The sequence below is a fragment of the Saccostrea echinata genome, unplaced genomic scaffold (genome assembly GCF_033153115.1).
Source record: "Saccostrea echinata isolate AGI-Se365-2 ecotype Australia unplaced genomic scaffold, CSIRO_AGI_Sech_v1 ptg000003l, whole genome shotgun sequence".
In the NCBI taxonomy this organism is placed as follows: domain Eukaryota; kingdom Metazoa; phylum Mollusca; class Bivalvia; order Ostreida; family Ostreidae; genus Saccostrea; species Saccostrea echinata.
In genome coordinates this window covers 4283050-4305014 of record NW_026889752.1, presented here as the reverse complement: position 1 = coordinate 4305014, position 21965 = coordinate 4283050, and the positions used below count along the sequence as shown (strand labels likewise).

The 21965-nt window shown below is 32.5% G+C and overlaps 1 protein-coding gene across 2 annotated transcripts in view; it reads right to left on the bottom strand.

The window, feature by feature from the left end:
* Nucleotides 1-146: 146 nt before the first annotated feature.
* Nucleotides 147-21965, bottom strand: part of LOC133178525 (uncharacterized) — a 46180-nt gene continuing 24361 nt past the window's right edge. For both annotated transcript variants that reach the window (XM_061313215.1, XM_061313216.1), the window contains exons 5-16: nt 19436-19528; nt 17801-18529; nt 12494-12638; nt 11807-12113; nt 11363-11453; nt 11147-11233; nt 10758-10955; nt 10505-10595; nt 8813-10363; nt 7755-7965; nt 7409-7444; nt 147-2231 (exon numbers count right to left, since the gene is read on the bottom strand). In XM_061313215.1, the coding sequence (XP_061169199.1) occupies nt 2109-2231; nt 7409-7444; nt 7755-7965; nt 8813-10363; nt 10505-10595; nt 10758-10955; nt 11147-11233; nt 11363-11453; nt 11807-12113; nt 12494-12638; nt 17801-18529; nt 19436-19528 (3662 nt within the window). In that variant the 3' untranslated portion in view covers nt 147-2108. The remainder of the gene's footprint in view (nt 2232-7408; nt 7445-7754; nt 7966-8812; nt 10364-10504; nt 10596-10757; nt 10956-11146; nt 11234-11362; nt 11454-11806; nt 12114-12493; nt 12639-17800; nt 18530-19435; nt 19529-21965) is intronic.

Genomic DNA, 21965 nt, shown 5'->3' with positions numbered 1-21965 from the left:
GTTTCCAATTCTGTTGTATTAATGAATCTATCTAAATGAGAAATAAGCTTTATCATCAAACCTTCAGCTTTGGCAGTGACTATTCATTCCACTGAAAGATTCTACCTGTGATGTTGAATTCCTTATGAAAAATCAATTTAAAAATATTTCCAATTTCGTATATTTATTGTTAAGCGTACAATGTAATAAACTCTCCGTTTGTTTCATCAGAAATTGACAAAATAGTGACATACACAGTACGTAGATAGATCATCAATAAATGCATTTCATACATCTAGACATTCACATACAATATTGAACTTTTTCCACAAAAGAAACACAATTCTGTTGTGTTGGTTATTTACACTAATACTTTGCTTATCAAAATATTTTTAAACAACTTTGGAAAGGAAGATGAAATAATGTTTCTGCTAGTTTCTAGCCCTTACTGTGCTAATTGTACAGTATTCTGAAAATGGCTTTCTTAAATCAGACTTCCTTTAAGTCAATAATTTCGCAAGTAACAGTTATGGAACTTGCCTATGTATTTGCTTTGTGCAAATAACAATTAACAAATATTTGAAACAAATAATAGAAAATTATGGAAATGTATATTTCCAAATTCAAAAATAGCATAATAATAATTTCTGTGAAAAGTATGCAGCCTACTTGCCAACATGACTCCATTAAATAAAGAGGTTCCTAATTTTTTGTAAATATGAAAATATACGATACACAAAACTCGTTTTACAACAGAACAGTTTTTGATATCACAGAATTAATATATCACAATAACCACACAGAGGAATAGTTACTCAACATTTTGTAAAGTTGCCTTAACAGAATGGGCTTTTAAATCATATAACATTGATAGTATAGTGTCCTTAATGGTTATTTGTGACATAAAATTACATAGAAGTCTGAATGACAAGAACTTACAAATTTGGGACAAAGTTTATGAAAAAGTAGACTGGTATATGAATATATAAACTAAAATATTTGTTTACATACCGTCAGTTGATCAAACATAGCATACAATATTAGTGCTTAATATACAATATATGATACAAAATGACTGAAACATATTACTTAAAAAGCTTATTAAAATTTATAAAAACAAAATACTTTGAAAGCACACTATAGTCATTGCAATCCTAAAATAATAATGCAAGCGAGACATTCCCTCAATAATGCATTCTAGCAATTTCAAAAAAAAAAAAGAAAAGAAAAAAATCTTAAATTAAAAAAAATCAACTAAGAGGCAGTGATAACTTTCCTGAATCTGTAATCACCATACAATATTGTACAGGCCAACATCCATACTCTGATAGTATCAAGCTTTTTTACTGTGAATTTCCAACTTCACAATTCAATACATTAATTCTCTGTACTCACATGATAAAAGCGTCAAATTGAACTGTAGAATTATCTATTTTTGCTAAATATGATAAAGCTGAACTGGTTTTCCCAATGTTGGTATCTGCAATACTGTGGATATGTCAAATGAGTTTGAAGTCCAATTTTTTTTTTTTTTTTTGTATTTTAACCTTAAAATCTCAAATCTTCTGACATTTCTCAGTTTTATCTTGTTCCATTGAGTTTGAGTTCAAGATGACAAAGTTTGACTGTAATTGCAGATACTCATAAATAAAAAAAGCACATAAAAGGAAGGCATATCAAATCATGTCAAAAAATCCTGCTCTGTTTACACAATTAAACATAATGAACACAAAACAATAATTACAAAAAAATGTTTCAAGAACATTGTGTAGTAATTCTTTCACTTGTTTCAAAAATATACACACATTTATTTATTATAATGTACATGTATAAAGCATTTTGACTTCAAAGATTAGGAAACAGAAAGTGTATGCATCTTTTAAGAACTTTTTTCCCTTCAATCTTCAGATTCTGAGGTTTAAGAAAAATTTCAAACCATTAGTCTTTTTTAAATTGGGCTGCTGGGCCCACAGTTCATCTTAACACATTAGCAAGGTGTGCCCTTGTAATAAGACTGAGAATGTTTGACCTCCTTGCTTGCCAAGTGCTTCTACCCATGGCACATGAATGAAATCTTATATCAGTGATCATGTGTTCAGTTCACACAGTGACAATTGTTCTTTTCTTAATCAAGGTGGTTTCTGCTGTTTCTGTAGTTTGGCTCCAGAGAGAATTGGAATATGTTGAACATTTACACCACTTTGTTTTTCTTGTTTTTGCTTTCTATTAAACATTCCTGCCATTAACATGTCCTGAAGAAGAAGAAAAAAATTATTGCCCTCTGAATAAATCATACACTGCAAATTAATATGCACCTCAATAAAAGATTTTTTTTTTTTTTTGAAATTTTAAAATTTTTAAATATTTTTTTTTATGCATACTGAGAAAATATTCCTTTAAATTTTTTCTGGTCCTAAATTGACTTTTCTCGATCTTTTAACCTGCAAGATCAAAAATTTCCCCCCAAGAATATTAACTTTTCTGTTACAGTCCCTGAAACGTTCTACTTTCCCATTTTTCCGTTCGCTCACCGTTCGTTCACCGTTCGTTCAGCGTGCGTTCACCGTGCGTTCACCGTTCGCTCTCCGTTCACAGTTTTGCGTTCAGCGTTCACCGTGCGCTCGCGTTCACCGTTCACAAAGCGTTCACCGTTCGCTCTTCGTTCGTTCACTTTGCGTTCACCTTGCGTTCAGCGTTCATCTATCGTTCAGTCTTCAGTGTCATTCGGAATTCCGAAGTGAAAGGACTTATCTTTTTTAAGTAAGGATTTACAGGTTTTGAATTTAATAAATAACATACCGTGTTTAAAGAATCATTATTTCATGGGAAAAAAATCTACAAAATTAATTTTTATTATTCTAACTTAGCTGTTAGGTTATTAATAAAATTTATCTGGAAAATAAATGTTGTTATAAGTAGAACGATGCTGAAAAATTAAATTTAAATACGGGCAAAATACTGATACTTCGAGCACTGCAACATTTTGTTGTTACGTTAAGGACGACAAATCGTTGATAGATAGAAAATAATCGAAGTCAAATAATTTACCAACTGCAGCAAAAATACAAAAATATTTATTTCTATCACATTTTTTTTTAAATAATACAGAAATACATGTTAGAACTTTTTCTGAGAATGATAAACAGTGCTGAGGATATCCAGTTAATTAAATATCTTTAGAGCGAATTAAATTGATAGTGTGGTTTAAAAAAATATTTGTTTAAAATGCAATACATTAAAGAGTTTTTTTTTCAACTTTACATATATAAAGTCTTTAATTAGAGAGAGAGAAATGCCTTTATAACATGATTATCATTTATGTAACCAAAGTGATTCTCCAGTAATGATATTTTTCATCGTAACTTTAAATGTTTGTCATTTGATATTATTAAGAGCCCCCCCCCCCCCTTTCCCCTAAATCGGTTACTTAGTTAGTATTTCCAGTATATTTTAATTAACATTTAAAAAGAAGTTAATGTGTTTTGTAGCAAACAAACATGCATCTAAACAAAGTCATTAAACAATAGTAGTTCAAAATATACATGTGCCGGCGGTGATATTTTAAATTGGCAGGGAGTATGTTTCAAATTCAAGCGGCTTAATTATTCCAAGTATTTATTCCCGATGTATTTTATTTATTTATTTATTTATCTATTTATTTTTAGAAATGTTGGAATCAGATCTTAAAATGATAAGAAAAAATGTTAAAACTTCTTGGAAATACTAACAGTTTGCCTTCGGTGTGACGAGACTTTCACACCTGCACAGTGTCGAATGATTTTGATTGACAGGTCATGCACGTGGACTTCGTGTGAACTTGAAGCAGGAAAATAAAAACCGATTATGACTGTAAAACAAATGCATTTGTTGATTTAAAAAATGGTTACTTTCACTGCCTGATATATTTAGAAAAAAATAAGAATTTTTGTTTGATATAGGTACAAACATTTGAGAAAATGGGGGGGGGGGGTAAAACCGAATCTCTCTCTCACTCTCTCTCTCATTTGTCTGTTTAATAAAAACTATGACAGCATATTACTTAAATATCAAGTTGTGAAAATTTAATATATAACAAATAGTATGATTGCCTCTTTGTATCATCTTGTCCGAGTATAATCACGGTCGGGAAATGTCTACAGATACATGTAGAAGTCTGCTTAATAAATCATCATAAAAATAAAACTGACACATAAATATATTATTGCATTAAAATTTTAAAATACGAGTGTATTTATGCAATACGTCCACATACCTTTGTAAAATATTTTTTTTTTCTTATTATTTTACACGGAATCGCCTTGTATGGTTGTTAAAACCATTGTAATTCATTCTATAAGTCCGTAGTTTTCTCTTCTAAAATCCACATTATTTGTAATGGTTTTATATATAAAATAAGAATAAACATATTTATTTTACAACTAGATTAATTTCATCTGTTATAACACAGCGTTCGGTAACAATTACAATGTTTTACAGCGATAAAAATCGTATTATCAAAAAGTTGAATTTAAACATCGTACATATGTGCAGAAAATATTGTAAGGAACTTAAATTAATAATTTTACTTAATGTGCATGTATCATCTTTCATAGGACAATTTTCACTGATTTGTTTATTTATTATTTATTTATTTATTTATTTAGCACCAGGCATTAGAATACAATAGAATAGTTTCAATGCAAGGGAAAGATCAGAGGCATTCCGAATAAATCGTTCATCTTGCGTTCACCGTTCGTTCACCGTTCACTTTGCGCTCGCGTTTGCGCTCCGTTCGCGTTCTGCGTTCGCTCACCGTTCAGCGTTCACACATCGTTCACCAAGTTGCGTTCAGCGTTCACACATCGTTCACTCACCGTTCGCTCTGCGTTCGTTCAGCGTTCGTTCACCGTTCGCTCACCGTTCAAGTGGGAAAGTAGAACGTTTCAGGGACTGTAGCACCCAAAACTTTACTTTTAAAAACTTAAATTATATCATAACCTTTTTTTCTGGTCAAAATGAATCCATCCCTTTAAAAAAAGATTTAAATCACAAATAAAGAATTTAGCTTCTTTCCTGTGACTTTAATATCTACTTTCATTCAAGCATTAGTTTCATACCAATTTCCACACATGATATCTTCATATTTTTATTTCCTCAAAACATATTTTTAATTAAAAGTATGAATTTATGATCTTTTAAGAAATAAGCTAATTAATGATTACCTACCCAAATATTCTATTAGTTTATAAAAAATATTTTTTCTGCCAAAAATAAATAAATGAATTAATAAAAATTACATAAAAAATAATTTTAAAAAATAAACAAAAAATGTGTTAAGAAATACTTTTAAAGAATAAAGAGGAAATTTTACTGTGTATAAATATTTTTGACTGAAAAAAAAGCATTCTAGTTTTTCCTTTCATCTCTCTATACAAATGACCTAGTTTATACGTTCAAAGCATCTACATTACTTCCTATTTTCTCTCTCTAATAGGAACTACAAAGTATTTATTGGCCTATAAAGTAACTACTGTATCATAAAATGGTATTGAAGAGATAAATCAAATAGATTACATATTTTAAATTTTGCTAAGTGAGCAAAACAGAAGCAATTAAAACTCCTGTGTACAGTGATCAATTAATTTTTTAACTCTAGCAAACTGCACACATTTCCAATAAAAGTATGAACCCATTTCTGAAGAAACAAATTTATTTACCTAGGTAAATAAATAACCATCTATACACATTTTGCATGTTCCTTCAGAAACAGAGTTCAGAGCAATCCAAATAATACTGTAGTTTTCATTTCTTAATTTCTATTTTATAAACTATGAATAAAAACACTATGTATACTTAAAAACTTATATTGGAACAATACTAATTGCAATTATAATTGTCTTCAATGCTTAAAGACTACAAACAAAGTCAGTTCTATTTTGTTTTGTGCAGCTATAAGCTTACTTTGATTTCAAAAAAGCAAGAAAACTACAGAGTGGATTGGATTGCTACTTATAAAATTGAACATCAAAACTGCAAAGAAAGCAAAGTTGCAAACAGTGCAATTTCAGCATGCTATACCTGATACCAATTGTGTGAATTTCTTGTTTATTCCTGATCACAAAAAATAAACAAAAATAACATTAGCAAGACACAGGGGGGTTGTCTATTTTGGATGAATGTCAAAAAGGGGAGAGAAGCGTGCAAACATGAACAGGCTTTTTGGTTAAAAAGCCTTGTGAAAGGTGAGAACAGATATGAAAATTCCTATCTTTTTCAGGAAAAGTTTGCAGCAACAGAAAGGCAAAGAAAAAAAAAAGAATTATAAATAAATAAAATAAAGAAATAAAATTTTAAAAAATGTGAAAGTAACCTCATTTCAAGATTATGGAGATATAACCATATACATAGATTTTTAATGGCCAAGGTTCATTGATATTCAGATAAGAGAGATAATTCATACTTGGATAATGTCTTATTATTCCTTTATAAATCTGTCAAGTTAAAGTGACTTTTTCTGTTCTATTTTGCCCCATACGCTATGCTAATATTGTTTGCATTTTATTTATAAAATACATTTCTTTTGGAAAATCAAATACATTTAAGCAGCATTTTATATGACTGAACAGAAGGACTATGAAAATTAAACAACATTGTATGGGAAAAGAGGGTTATTTTTTCTTGCATGTAACATTTTTCTAAAAGAGAAATCAGCAAACTTACAATGTATTTTTCTCATTTTAATGAAAAAAGCATAGATTTTTCATTCTTTCCATTTAAAATAAAAATGGGGGGGGGGGGGGGGGGAGAGAGAGAGAGAGAGAGAAAAATTCCAAGTTAAAAGGAGGTCAAAATTCATGCATATATACTAGATGAACACATCTTACAAGACATTAAAAAATGTGTGAGAACACGAAGATGTATGGTGATTACATCAATTTAAAAGACAGAAACTGCATGACACTGTGACAGGCAAGATGTACCTTGGTCTGTGATGAGTTGAAAATGAGCTGATGATGAAATGAGTAAATGAGTTGAAAATTCCTAATAAAAGAAAACAATTAGACTTTATAACACACAGTCTCTTCTGTCCTGTATGAAGTTTAATGCACTATCTTCATTATAGCTATCTTTCAACTTCTGGATAAATTGTCCATTTGTGTTCTACAATTAATTTGCCATCACATTAACATTGTTAGTTTGTTGAAATGCAGTCTTTACTAAAGCAGTTTCCTATATGAATCCAACTAATGATAATGCAAATGCTATTGCCACAAAGCAATTTCAATAACAATATCAATTCACTCAAAATTTAATAACTCAGATAAATGGAAATGATTATGAATACAAATGGATGCCAACCAAGAGATCTGAACTAAAGAGTGCTAATGAAAAAGCCTACAGCTAGAGAGATGAAACACAGTGAACAGATGAATGATCTAGAGATACATACCGTGGACTGTTGTTGCATTTTATCATACAAGTTTTCCTACAATCCAAATAATATTCATGTCATAATTAGCACTGAAAAACATAAAACAATGAAAGAGTTGCATGACCCAACAGAAAATGCTAAATTTTTAATAAGTCATTCTTTAAGGGAACTCGTGAGTTAGCATTATTAGTAAGTACTATAGATTATTATCATGCATTGATGATCCATTCTTTTAAGTAAATAGTTCATACTTTTACCTAACTTCAAATAAAATTAAATTGCCTGACCTTAAAGCATAAATTTATTGACTAAAATTAAAAATTCTAAAGGATATACTTTGGTACATATGTAATTTAATACATACATCTGAACCACTCCTTCTTGGTTGAACCTCCTTCTGGGGTGAAGGAGTCACACCATGGAATGAAGCAGTGCGTTTGACATTGGACCCTGGTCTTGGTGTGTAGTCATCAAACTGGTTACCACGGCTACTGTGGGCAGAGTGATGCGAGGGGGTGGAAGGTGCAGATGATTGGCGGTGCCGAGAGACATTCACTTTCTGGTCTGAGCCAGATCTATAGAGGTAAAACAAACAAAGGTCAAGGGTCAACAGAGGACAATATATGTAATTGACAATATTGTGCAGCTGCAAGAATTAATCATTGATGCACTATTTTAAGACAACACAGGAGAAAAAAATTGAAATTGTTAGTTTATATAAAAGTTATCCAATTCAAGATTTCCATTATGAATAAGATGATATGAATTGTAGTATTGATAAATAAAACATTTTGTCACTAGATGAACAGATAAAGGAATCTTATATTTTACTTTTAGATGAACAACAGCTTCAGGGTTTTATACATAAACTATTTTCAATCTATTTTTAGACCTTAAAAAGATTAAGAATTCACTTTCTGTACATATTTCAACAATCTATAAATAATTTAATATTTTAAAAGGCTTCCTTGAAAGACTGCTCCCTGAGGGTATATAGTTTATCTATGAAGAATTTTTACCCCCAACATTAAGGCAATTTCACATCTGCATTGTTGTATGAGGGCAGACAATCCCAACTTCACTTTGACATGAAATAGTTTTGTATCATAATAAATACATTTTATCCTGAACAAACTACAAGATCAGACAGAAACAAACAACAAAAAGAGAGAAAGAAACTTTATCTAAGAAATACAGTAGAAACAGCTACATAAATAAAAATTTATCTAGAAAATAAAGTAGAAATGACTACAAAAATGTTCTAATAAGTGTTAAAGTCATCTACAAAGGCAGTATTTTTTCAGAGCACATGCATTATAAATTTGAAGTTTTTTTCTTTAAATAAAGGATAGTGCGAGTAGAATTACTACAGAAGTATCTAAGGGAGAGAACTACGAGTCATCCTGGTCTTCAGTTGTCTACCTTTTGTGGGTCTTATAAGGTTTTCTATTCAGTTGTGGATCATCTGACTGGGAGGAACTATCGCTCTGATGAACTGTCCTTTCTGAAACTGAATCCCCTTCACTCCCCCCACTTATCCTCCTCGGTCGACGATGCTCCTCCTCGATTCCTGGGCTTTCCGATGTGGATTTTTTCTTCATTTTCTGGGCCCGACTTTGAATGGATTCCTCTTGGCTTTTGGAAAAGTTCTGAAGCTTCTGTAACAGTTTAGTTATCCCTGTGTTTCCTGGTTTCTTGTCCATGTCTAGCTGCCTTGCAGCAGAGGAACTAGAAATTTCTGACACATCACTCTCTGATCCATTGGACGGAGTTCTTCGCCTTTCATTGCCAGATGGAGACATGTTTTTGGTAGGAGTTCTCCTACTTTCACTCACGTCTTCATTGCTATTTGTCCTTCGTGACCTAGGAGGCAAACCAGCATGTTGATCACTGCCTTCTGTCCCTAATGAATTAGTACCAAAATTTGCACTGCTCTTGCTTGAGAATTTCTCCAGAAGTTCTGCCACTGTCCTCTTCTTTTCCGACTTCTCTGAAGCATCTGAAGGTGCAGGGCTACTCGGTCTGCTACCTGAAGAATGTCTTTTACTAGCATCAATGATAGGAATTCCATGTACTTCACCAGTGGGAGAGTCCTTCACCCAAGCCTTCTTCACTTCTCTCCTCTCCGGTTCCTTGGTGTGACCAGACACATCTATATCTTTCCTCCACTCATAGTCTTTACTCCTAGTTCTCCGGTGTGTTTGTGTTTTTTCTCTAGGAATATCCTCACTCTTATTCACATTGTCTTTGTCACTTGAAATTTTGGAGAGCTGTTCTACAATATTATAAGAATGTGAACTAACACTTCCTGCACTTGGACTTGCTTGATTCTGATTTACATCCTCATCTTGTAAGTCAGATGCTTTTAAGTCTTTGCTACGTTTTCTTCTATGGGTTTTCACTGACTGTTCATTTGATTCCTGCATCCCAAGGCTACTTTGAGCTCTTGTGATGGCCATCAGTAGGGACTCTGATGACTCAACAGTAAAAGTCTCTGACAATTGCGAGGTAGATGGTCCTTTGCTCTGACTTCCTGGCTGAGGTGACCTTTTTGACTCACTTGGTTGTGGCAGGCTTTGGGCAGATTCCGAACACTGAGCCTCTGCATGCAGAGTTGATTCCCTACTTCTTGGTCTCATGTGAATTTTTGGCTGTTTGAATACACCCTCTGTGCTGTTAACTGACTTTGATTTCTCTGACCTAGAAGAAGGTCTGTCTTGATCACTTGCACTGGATCCTTTTCTACTCGACTGTCTCTTGTCTTGGCGAGGAGATTTAATTCTCCGTTTCTGTCGCTGATGATTGTCCTTCCGTCGACGTGCAATGTCTGAACTTTCTGTAGAATCGTGATCACTGTCTGTTCTGTTACTGTCTGTACTAGAGGCACGTTTACGTGTGGCTTGGGACAGGGCAGCCATCAAAATGTCTGAGGAGTTGGACTCTCCAAGAGAGGACACGGCCTTCACATATATCCTATAAGAGAGATTCGAATTTGTTACCAACACTGACCAAAAACTGTTACATTAAACTTACTTGTCACTTACTAAAGGTGAACAAAATTCAATATCATGTTGATTTTATGCTTTTTAAACATTGAATTTTTCTAGCACTCACTTGTATGTTAACTCAGGGTTGAGGCCATGGACAAGGGCAGCCAAACCATTAATCATGGCTACTGGTTTGTCATCCACATATACTCTGTATCCTGAAAAGCAATAAAAGTCTATGCATTATCCCAAGATCCCCTTAGTATTGCATCATTTTTTCATACCACACATTCTGACTTTCCCTTTACAAACATTAAAGATTTGTGCAAAAAGATGACACAGAAAATTCTCTTTTTTATATTTAGCTCTTGTGTACATACCAAGAAGTGGTTTATTGACTTCTTTATATGAAGAGTCTAAGATTTTAGAGGGACCCCAGGACAGGACAATGGAGTTTTCTCCCTTGTGATCCATATGCAGGTTTCTGGGAGGAGTGGGGCAGCCTAACTGAGGGAAGGAGTAAAAGTACTGTTCCTCCTCCTCTGAAGGGTAGGGAGAGAGGGAATGGGGGACTGTTGCTAAAATGAAAAAGAAACATTGTAAAAGTACTCGGAAAATCATGTTACTATAATACTTCATTGATAAGGATCTTTTTATATCTGGCACTTGTTTTAAGCTTTTAATTCTATCACATAACAATGCATGGAAGAACTCCAATAGATTTTTTTCGTGCATAACTATTTTTTTTTAAGGAAACCAAAAATTATACCCCATCTAGAACCAGTATAACTGGTCTCTTCACAACTGGAGCTTTCATCCTCCTCATACCCTGTGACTAACAATGTCTGTTCTGCATCTGTAATAAAGAATTTTAAGTGGAGATCAAAATGGACACTCAAAGTAAATTCACTTCAACACATTTAGAACTTTAAATGGGACATCTATTCTGAGCTATAAATCCCAAGCCGATCACTCTCATACTAACCATTATTGATGGAGTCCATGCCTGCTGTCATAATGCCACTTTGGAACACAACACTAGAAACTGACTGTAGAGCCTGAGAGAGCTGTGCCACCTACAAAACAAAAATACAAATGTAGTAACTGGGTAATACATATCTTCAGTATTGATTTGTGTAATTGTTAAACTGACAGTTAAAAAAGATAGATCTATCCTTTGAATTTAAAAGAGCATTAAATTTATCAAATATTCAATTCTGTCTTTATATGAATAAATTTAAAGAAGGGCATGTACATTTGTAGGTAGTGCAGAATGTCCTTTTGGAATTTGAAATTAATGTCAGCATGTACACACACTAGCCTTCATATACACAAACTGAAACATGCACTGCCATATTCAATATATATCCTTTTCGTATTAAGAAGTTACAATGTTGAGCAAAGTTTTATGTCTGGGTATATATGGTACCTGATTCTGCAGACTAGCACAGGTCCTCTCTAACTCCCTCTGTCTCTCCTCCTCCACCGAGGACAATGACCCCATCCTCCCACTGTCACCACGACGACCGTCTACCCTCTCGAGGGTATTCTGGATCTCCTGACTGTAGTTATAACTATCGTCATGGTGACTAGAATCCATAGTGTTTCTGAACTGTTGGGAGTTGAGGACCTCGGACTTCCAGCTTTGGAGGGATTGAACTTCCTTCCACAAACAGCGGATGGCTTCCATTTGTAGTCCTCTCAAATGTCGTTCTTCATCATACAACTTCCTCTGCCTGTAAATATGTATAAAAATTCATGTACTATCATTTAGAAAGTCATGAAGGAAAATTCATGCCAATGTACTATACTATAAACACATCGACACTACAATTACAATATTAAACTATTAATCTCAGGATCATAAAATACAAGTCCCTGAATTGTTTTCAGCAAACATGTTGCCTTCCAAAAGGAATATTTATCATTAATTTATTATATACTATTACAAATTCCCCATCCTGAAATTGCTCTCCTAACAGGAAATGTTATATGGGAAAATGTATTTGACAGCTAGCTTGATTTATAAAACTGATCCCAGGAAATGAACAAAGGATATTTCAGATCTTTCATCTCTAATTAAAACAGATCCCAAGAAATGTAAGATATTCCGTACCTATCTAGCTCAGACCTAAGCACCACTATGTGATCCTCTGCGCGGCGAGCTCGGATCTCCTTGCGTACTGACACAACTTCTGGGTTGTGCTCCCGAGCCCAGAATCCTCGCCATGTTGCTTGTATTAAAGTTGCTGCCCTGTGGTCTGAAAGAAAATCATAATACTTTTAAAAAAGCTCAACACATCATTTAATCTTCTTCATTTAACATGTTTAAATCATTTGAAATTCAGTGGATTCTCATATCTTAACCATGTTAATTAACAAAACCTTGTACACACTGGACAATCATTGCATCAGAGTATTTACTATTTCATAGTACAGATTCATTGTATGGGGTAAATTTATTTAACATGATCATAAGAACACATAAAAAAGATCTGTTTTGTTGTATGTGCTGTGGAATAATTAGAGTCAGTTCCTACCTCTGACAGTTTTATTATACCAAGGCATTGCCAACTGAAGTTGTCAAACAACAGATTGAAATTCAAGATATCCAAAGGACACTAAAACATCACATTGTCCTCAAACACTTCCCACAATAAAAATTCCATATACAATTTTACTTTTATCACTAGATGTGAATTAGAAATTCTTTCCTTAGGTGTTGATAGTGCTTATTAAAAAAATGCAATCCTGTCTAGAAAGGTTGCAATAAGAAGGCATATTGACATGGTCAAAACAACAACTACAAAACACAGTTACACCAGAGCTCTAGGATTAAGGGGACTTTAATCATGATTAAGGTTATTTAAAAAACAATCCTTAACAATGAAATGACAGGTACAAATAAACTGACACACATAAAAGAGACATCATCACCATTTTTATATATTCAAAATTTAAATCTTTCAATCCTGATTAAATAAAAGCCAGACTGGTAAATTTAAAACTGACTTAAAATGAACTTTGATGTTTACAAGTATCATATACCCTAAAGAGACTCTTTGAAGTTAATCCACACATTTCTGTTATAAAACCAAAGATTATCCAATTAAATAGCCTTAAAGTTTGTTAACAAGGTTCTTGGCCTTATGTAGAATATAGTTCTGTAACATGACTGTATTTTTGTGCCTTACCTAATTGTATCAAGAGTGGTCTGATTTTAAGATTAAAAACATTTGATATGACGCTATACCCTTAAAAGCTATAATCATGAACTTAATATGGAAATGGTTATGTGTTAAATGACCTAATTGCACCAATAATCTGAGAAGGAGCTCTGTGTGCATGTAATGTAATTGATAAAGAGCAAGGTTCACTTTATCTATAAAATGGCCCTACCAATATACCAATGAATTGACAAAGTCCCAATGTCCCATTTCAAACATCAATATTAAGTAGAGACTTAGTGCTTTCACTTCCAAAAAAATTGTTTCTCTGAGAGCTAGTCCAGGTATTGAAAAACAGGCTTTGTGAAATTGCGATGTTCTTGAATTTTGAAGAAAATTGGTGTATTTAAGTACCTTCAGCAAAGAATTCAAATAATATGAGCCCACCCCTCGATCTAAAAATAAAACATAGATTAAAATCTTCTGAGGCAGTTCTTTCATTATATAAGTGGACATGGTTGGGCTGTATGCAAACTATTGAAAAATGCACAACTTAAAACTTTTGGCCATTTTTGAAAAGATCTTTAGGATTTGACAATAATTTTGCAATCAAGATGTCATAATAAATGGACTAGCGAGAAAATTATGTCATTTTTAATATAGATAAGCAGTCACCAAGGGTCCAAGTAAAATTTAATGTATTTTCAACCAACACTGAGCAGTTTTGATTTTTCAGGAATTCACAATGCCAAAAAAGTCCCTAAGTGAACCTAGTTCTTTGAGAATCTTAGAAAAACACTTGGGCATTGTGAAAAACAATTAAAATATGAAGAAAACTGGAATTTTTTAAGTTAATCATTTTAAAAACATGTTGAATGCCCTTTTTTTCTTTTTAAATCAAATCTTTCAAATGTGCATTTGTCTTTCCATCATTTACATGCATGGATAAGGAATCTGTTAATACCAATATTTTTTATGAGAATTTGATAAGAATCCTATCCCATTTAAACCATAATTCTTCCTGGCGAATTGAAAATTTAACAATAAATTTATTATTACTTAATTACAATTGCTTTGTTGTTAAATCTCAAGTCCCAGAGTTTGAAACACTATACATGTAGATAAATAGTTTCAAAATAATTAAAAAACTAAAATCTAAAAAATCTTAACATATATGGGATATCTCATTTTTACTCAGGAAACAATGATCAAGTGTTGTACTTAAAATATGATATTCCTGAGAAATATCTTTAATAAGGTATCAAAACATTACATTGGAAATTTATTTCCAAAAAAAATCAAAAGTATATTAACCTTGGAGAATTTATCTTTTCTTTTCTTTTTTTATTTATTTATTTATTTATTTATTTATTTATTTATTTATTTTTTTGGTCAAGCAAAATACACATATCAAACTTATGTGTACAGAAAAAAATGTCCCAAAATCTTGCATTCCTTTGAAAATCCACTATTATGATAATGTATCAAAAATACAACTATGTTTACCATTATCCAGCATTATTTACAATGCATTCATATATGTCTTGTATGTACCTTGATATATTTGTGTTATGTTGGTTATACTAAATAAATGTCACTGGTTTAATTGAAAATATTTGGAAAAACTTCAAATTTCTGATAATTCAAGCTAAAACAAAGAAAACTTTCCAAAAAAACAAATTGCATGGTCATATATAAACACTAATGAAAATAAAGGCCACCAAATTTCCATGGAAACAGATTGCAACTCTGTCTGCAACTGCTTAGCAACATCTGCCATTACTTCTAATATACTGCAGTCCCTTATTACACGACTGTGCAATAAACCAACATAAAAATGGAGATATTGCCAATATTGGAGATAAAAGAGACAGTTTACTATCTAATCGATGTCACTACAGACCGACGGTTTGCTCATAAGTTACGTAATTGAAAATAATAACCTTGAAAAAAAAAAGTCTCCCATAATGAAAGTCATTCACTATGTTCAGACCTGCTGCTCAGACCAAGAATACAACACGAAAAAAAATTACACCAAAAAAATAAAGCCTGGTACGGGCCAGTCTGTTCAAATACAAAGATATTGCAAGCTTTTAAATATCACCTAATAATAATATTATGCCCTACATTTGATGAGCGACAAAAACTTACCCCCACTGCTAAATAGGTCATACAAATGAAAATGCTTCAAATCTTAGTTAAAATAATATTTCAAATTTCTATCTCAATGAATCATTTTATTATTATGAATATATTATAAAGGCATTTTATATGTTTTTTAATTATGTTTTCAATCAATCATTTGGTGTGAGCTTGATGCAAAAAATGGTTGACAATAAATAAGACAAGGTTATCTGGGATAAAGTTGGTAACATTGAAAACTCATATTAGATCTCCATTTATCAAACTTCTTACAAAACCTGCTGAGAAATGGGGGACACGTAAGCACTTCACAATATGTTAAGTTCTCAACTATATACAAAAATGTCTGAAAATTAATAGTGTGCAGGTGATATTTTGACTCTCCAAATTTCTAACATCTTAAACATTTACTCACAACACTGTCAATATAGTCATTCAAAGGAAATGGCAACAAATTACTATGCAGCATTTAGTGCAACAAAAATATAATTTATCTTCTTCTTAATCTCCAAGTTTCAACATGTTCAACATGAATCTTTCTCATAATCAATATACGGCTTGCAGTTTAAAGAATGGTTCTGTCCCAAGCAGAATAAATATAAAGCAACAGTATTAATGTATATGTTAACTTCGTTTTACCCATGAACATCTTATTATCAAATCTCTCAGTATCAAAGTATTCTAAGAACAGCCCCCCCCCCCCCCTCCCCCCCACTCTTTTCCCTTCTTCCAATAAAATGAATTTTGACATTTCATAGAGCATAAACTTGGCTACTAGCTTGCTTACATAAGGGATCGAAAATGGATCCCCCCTCCCCCAGAAAACATGGAAAAAAGGAAAATTCTCCATTTCCCAAGGCTTACTAGTTGTGTACAGCATCCTTTTTCTTTTGTTTTTCAGACGATTTCTGATTAGGTCAACTGTCAAAATATAATTTTAATTAAGTCCCAACCCCTTCCTGGAAAAACCTTTCTACAGCAGTCTGACATTTACTAATGTCATAAATTATGTACCGAAAACAAAAAAACGAATTAGTACATAGGAATAATGAAAAAAAAAATGGTCATATCTATTTTCAGATGAAGAAATAACGGAGAGCCTTTATCATGTTTATATAACCATGATGTCAATTGATCACATATAATCAAACATACGTCATATTGTTACAAATTGTTCACAGAGTGCATAAAGTGTACCGAAATTGCATGACAAAACACGACATTAAATCATTATCATACATGGTGAGATGCTACATATGTTATGATTGTAAGGTCAGTTTGCACTTGTATCTCATCATTAACTTTAGCACGCCAGGATTGGAAATCCATAAATGCTGTCCTTTGACCAACATCTGCACTATAGGCATGACAGTGGGCTAATTTAAAAGATTTTATATCTGTCCTTCTATTAACCTGACCTAGTCAATATTCCGATTTACTCATTTCTATCCCTGATGCAATACATTATTGATGGATTCATTTCACAAACCCTTAGAGCAGTCTTTGAGGTCTTTATTTGTATTAAGCCTTTGAACATGTTAAACAAAAATGCTTTATAATATACTAAATGGAAATGGTGTAGGTGTTGTAAGGAAACTGGATATTGGCCAAAAATGGTCTGTAGCAATAAAACATTGACAAATCTGAGATATATACATGTATATAAATATAGAGCTGACTTAAGTTGCCTGTTGAAGCGGGATAACATTGCGGTAGTTTGCAATCACACCATGCAATACCCAGACTGTGTTTAGAGCTTATGTCATATATAGTCCTCTGAGGTATTTAACATTTAAATGTTCTGGGAAAAACATAGACAAAGTACCATTAAGGTTTCTGCAGTTTCAAACACACAGTGTACATATATAATGCCATTTCATGAATTACATGCATTTAAGTCACAATTCTGTAATAAAGACAATTTTAAAACCAAAAAGCCTCTGTTTTATTAAAAGTAGCGGATGAGTTTCCAGAAATTTCAACCTTTATTATAAAAAAAACTAAATTAGCATTTTATTGCTTGAATTTTGTTGTAAAATGTTATTTCACCCCCACCTGAAAATGATAACACAGTCTTGATTGTATAATGTAATAGCACTGAGGAACATAATTACCTGTGTCTAGGATGGCATCACTACTGGGTCTGGAAAACACTCCAGAATCTCGATTTCCCTTGGACTTAGAATCCGTCCTTCTTGTTCTAGAAGAAACTTTATCACTAGGTTCTGAATATTTGCGAGGGGCATATCGCCCTTTGGTGTAGTCTGACTGCGTACGTGAAATAGGGGCACTATTTTTACTAGACACTGGTATACTACTGCGATCCACATTGTCTTTTTTACTTTGCGCCGATTTGCGTTCTGTTCTCTGAGAAGCACTCCGCCTGGTAGAGGACTTGCGATCCTGTGAAATATCCTTAATCTTTGATATATCCTCCACTGGGATATTTTCCTTTGGAGGCGGATTTAAAATTTGTTCAATTTGCGACACTTCCTGACTTGTGTCATAGTCATGTGCCTGTGCCGTTGGAGGCGTTTTCTTTTTCGTTCCTAAAGCCGGCTCATTTCCGGATTGCGTAGGTGGCGACACTTGAAAACTATGTTTAATTCCCTTGAACACATCAGTATTAAGAGGTTTAATTGGTCGACGGTCATACACTTCATAGCGAGTTTCCGCTGACGTTGCAGGCCTATTGTCAGTCTGCATGTAAAATGGATAGTTATTAAGGGGGGCAGAACTAGACACAGCCGGGGCCGTCATTGGTCTGTTTGGGGTGGAGGCAATTTCTAGAGGTAAGTACGTTGATTCTGAATCCAGCAGACTAGTTTGACTCTTGGCATCATCTGAAAAATTAAAAGCATAGCTCATTTCAAAGTTAAAGACATCAAAGTCCTCCAATTTTAAGACCTATACTTTATTATGAAGAAAATTATACAGTAAAATATGCTTATAGTGAACATGCACACTTACAACTGAATTGATACTTACAGCCAAGTGATTTTCATTCCCCATGGCTTTTTATAAAAACTATTTTGTGAATTTAACGGACATAACAAATTACATTAATTTATAACAAAGCAAAATCGGTTGTCCCTGGCATTTCGTTATAAGCATCCTATATTGTAGATTTCATTCATTAAAATTCTAGGAAATTCATGACGATGCAGAATTTTAAAAAGAGACAAAAATCAGTTCAATTGCAAACAGATTGAAATGTATATGCACTAGTAGTTTCATAATTGAAATTTGTTTCTATTCATGTGCAGAACAAATAGAACTTGTTTTCCTAGCTATGATTTAAATGTTCTGTATACAAATTGAAATCAAAATTTAATCATGTTGGTTATACATGTGGGAGTAATAACCGGTTGTTGACTTTCATCAACACTAACAAAACATGCTGGTGAATTGATGGCCTCCAGATAAATTTGTTCTTTACAACAAATGAATCAAATACAGGTTTGTTTTAGTAAAATCTAATTAATTTTGAATGATAATTGATTTCTTTTTACAGTTCGATATCCAGATTAATTAATGAAAAAAATTCCATGATCCATGATCATTTAAAAATACAATAAAAAATAAATAAATAAATGATCCAGCCAGGTTTCTTATTATTTCATTAAACCTTTCCATACACCAAAAAGATGTCCAACTTTGATTCAATTGTGTAAGCACTGCACACACAACCCTTACAAAGACATATAAATTGGCAAATAGCATAGATATACATGACTTGTACACTTTACCTGCATCTATAGTGACATCTTGTAAGAACCATCTCTCCTGATGTCCCCCAGCATTGGCTCCTTTCTGAGGTCCTAGTAATACACTTTTTTCATCTAAAAAAACCAAATTACATCATTCAATTCTTTGTACAAACTTCAAATATTAACATGACTAAGAGGTTTACACATGGTTTCTAAAAAGAAAATAAAATTCAAGCCATATTGCAAATGTCAAAGTTTTAACTTTTCCTCAACGAATTTTTCATGACCCTCAATGACCTACCAGTAAATTAAAAGTAAATTTATTTATTAAGTTTTACTAGTATGTACTTCTGCTGAAATAAGTCAAATGAATGAAGAAATCCAGGAGTCTGAAATTTGGTTCAAGTTCAACTCAATATCGAAGTTTCCACCAAAATAACTCATTATCACACAAATAAAGTCTTTGACCGCAGAATATCAATGACGAGAAAATCCAGATTCCACAGTATACATATAGATCATTATAACATAACCAGCAAGACTGACCCACAAAATTAAAACCCTCCAAACTCATTAACTAGTGGGCCAGATTATCACAGCTTGTGTTTACTCAGCAGGTCCTAATATACCTATCTTTTACTTACCTGGAACAAAGAACCTTATGTCCCACTTATCCAAACATTACGCAAAGCCAGACAAAAAAAATTTCATTAACACTGTTGATCGCAAATCCTTGGGTTTATCTTCTACCCGAAATGAAGAAGCTCATCTAAGTTTATTCTTATGTAATACTTTGTTAGCTGTGGCATAAGCCTTTAATCTAATAGAATAGACGGTGACAGGTACATCTTATTTTAAAAACTTATCTCGCATTAGTCTAATCAATATCTGAGTTACCCTCTCTTACAAGAAATCGAGAATTTATAAGGGTGTAGAGCGGTCTACATTATCAACGATATCAACAGCAGTTTCTACTTCAAACCAATCATCCAAATGTGCAATATATAGAGATATTCATTTGGCTTTAGTACTTTTCAGGGTGCAAAATCCTTTCTGCTTTAAACTTTTACACCTGATAAAATTCAATATAATAACTTCTATATGGGTGGTATTATGCCTGTCAGTAAAATAAGAAAATCAAATCCTCAAAATCTACAATTTCTATGTACTAATTAATTAACGTATATTTGAACAATGGAACAGAGTATACTGTCTGGTCTGTAAAAATGTATATAAGAGAAAAAATAAATTAAATACTACATGGTCAAAAAGAGACTGAAATTTGTTTCAAGTATGCAAACATGTATCTATTTTCAGACAAAGAATTTTTTTTCCCGGGGGGGATTTAGACAATCTCAACAAATTCTACTAACAAATTTTAATAAAAAAAGACCCCCAAAAAATGATTTTTAAATTTCAAAGAGCAAATTAATCCATAAATGATGTAAACATCAAAGGGGAAAAAGAAATATGTCCCCCACCCCTAATGCCAATAAAGGTTGATCTATACTTTCTCAATAACAGTCTTCACAACAAAGAATTGACAGATTGCCAAGCTCAGCTGAGTTGTTTAAATGTAAACAATAACACAGCTGATCCTATGTAAAAAGAATGGGCAAAATTCTGTATTGATTCCAAGTATTTTATTACATTGTATAGATCTACCTGAGGAAAATGTTATCAATACAGTCACTTTTTTATGGCTTTTTACTGGCAGCATTAAATCTTTGTTACAATCTATTATTTCATTTTGGGTCTGTGCACCTGTTTACAAGCATGAAGTTTAAAAGTTTAGATGAGTTGGCATGATTATATGCATATTAGCAAACTAAGTTTGTTCTGTTTTTACTAACTAAAAATACAATATTTTAATTGGCTCTATAAACTCAATCTTACATTTAGTGATCAGTCTTTTAAATTACTTTTAAATAAAAACATTACTTCCACAACAATTAATTTAAAAACTTGGAAACAATGGCCAACTTATATAACAAAATAATCAACACACTTTGATGAAAATGAACTATTAATATTTTATTACGTGTAAGTTATTATGTTTTTAATAATTTGAATTTCATTTACACCCCACAAAAATCACAGCAACTGTGTAAAAAAAGTATTAAATTTTCAAGAATGAGTCAATTAAATCCCACCCCATTTCTTAATAATGTTTATTGCTCTTCAAAAACCCTACAAATCTAAAGTTCCTTCATAGTGAACAAAAAACTATACTAAATTATCCAATCATCTTGAGACTTTTCTGTTTGTGCAGATCTGGAAAAAAAAAATTGTCATGGTTCCAAGACAAATCAATTTCATCTGCCATGTAAATTACGACCAACTTGTTCAAGGAGAGAAAAATCCCCTGGGAAAAACAGATTCATCAACCGTGTTAGGTTTGATCAATCTTTCATAATGTCTTCTACATAACTAAAAAGTACCATTAACCCTGACCTTTAAAACAATAACATGTATAAGTACAAATGATATCAATTACAAACACAAGTACAAAATTATACTATTTGAAGGATGAGAGTACTTGTAGAACAGCTAGAGAAAGGCCTGGAAG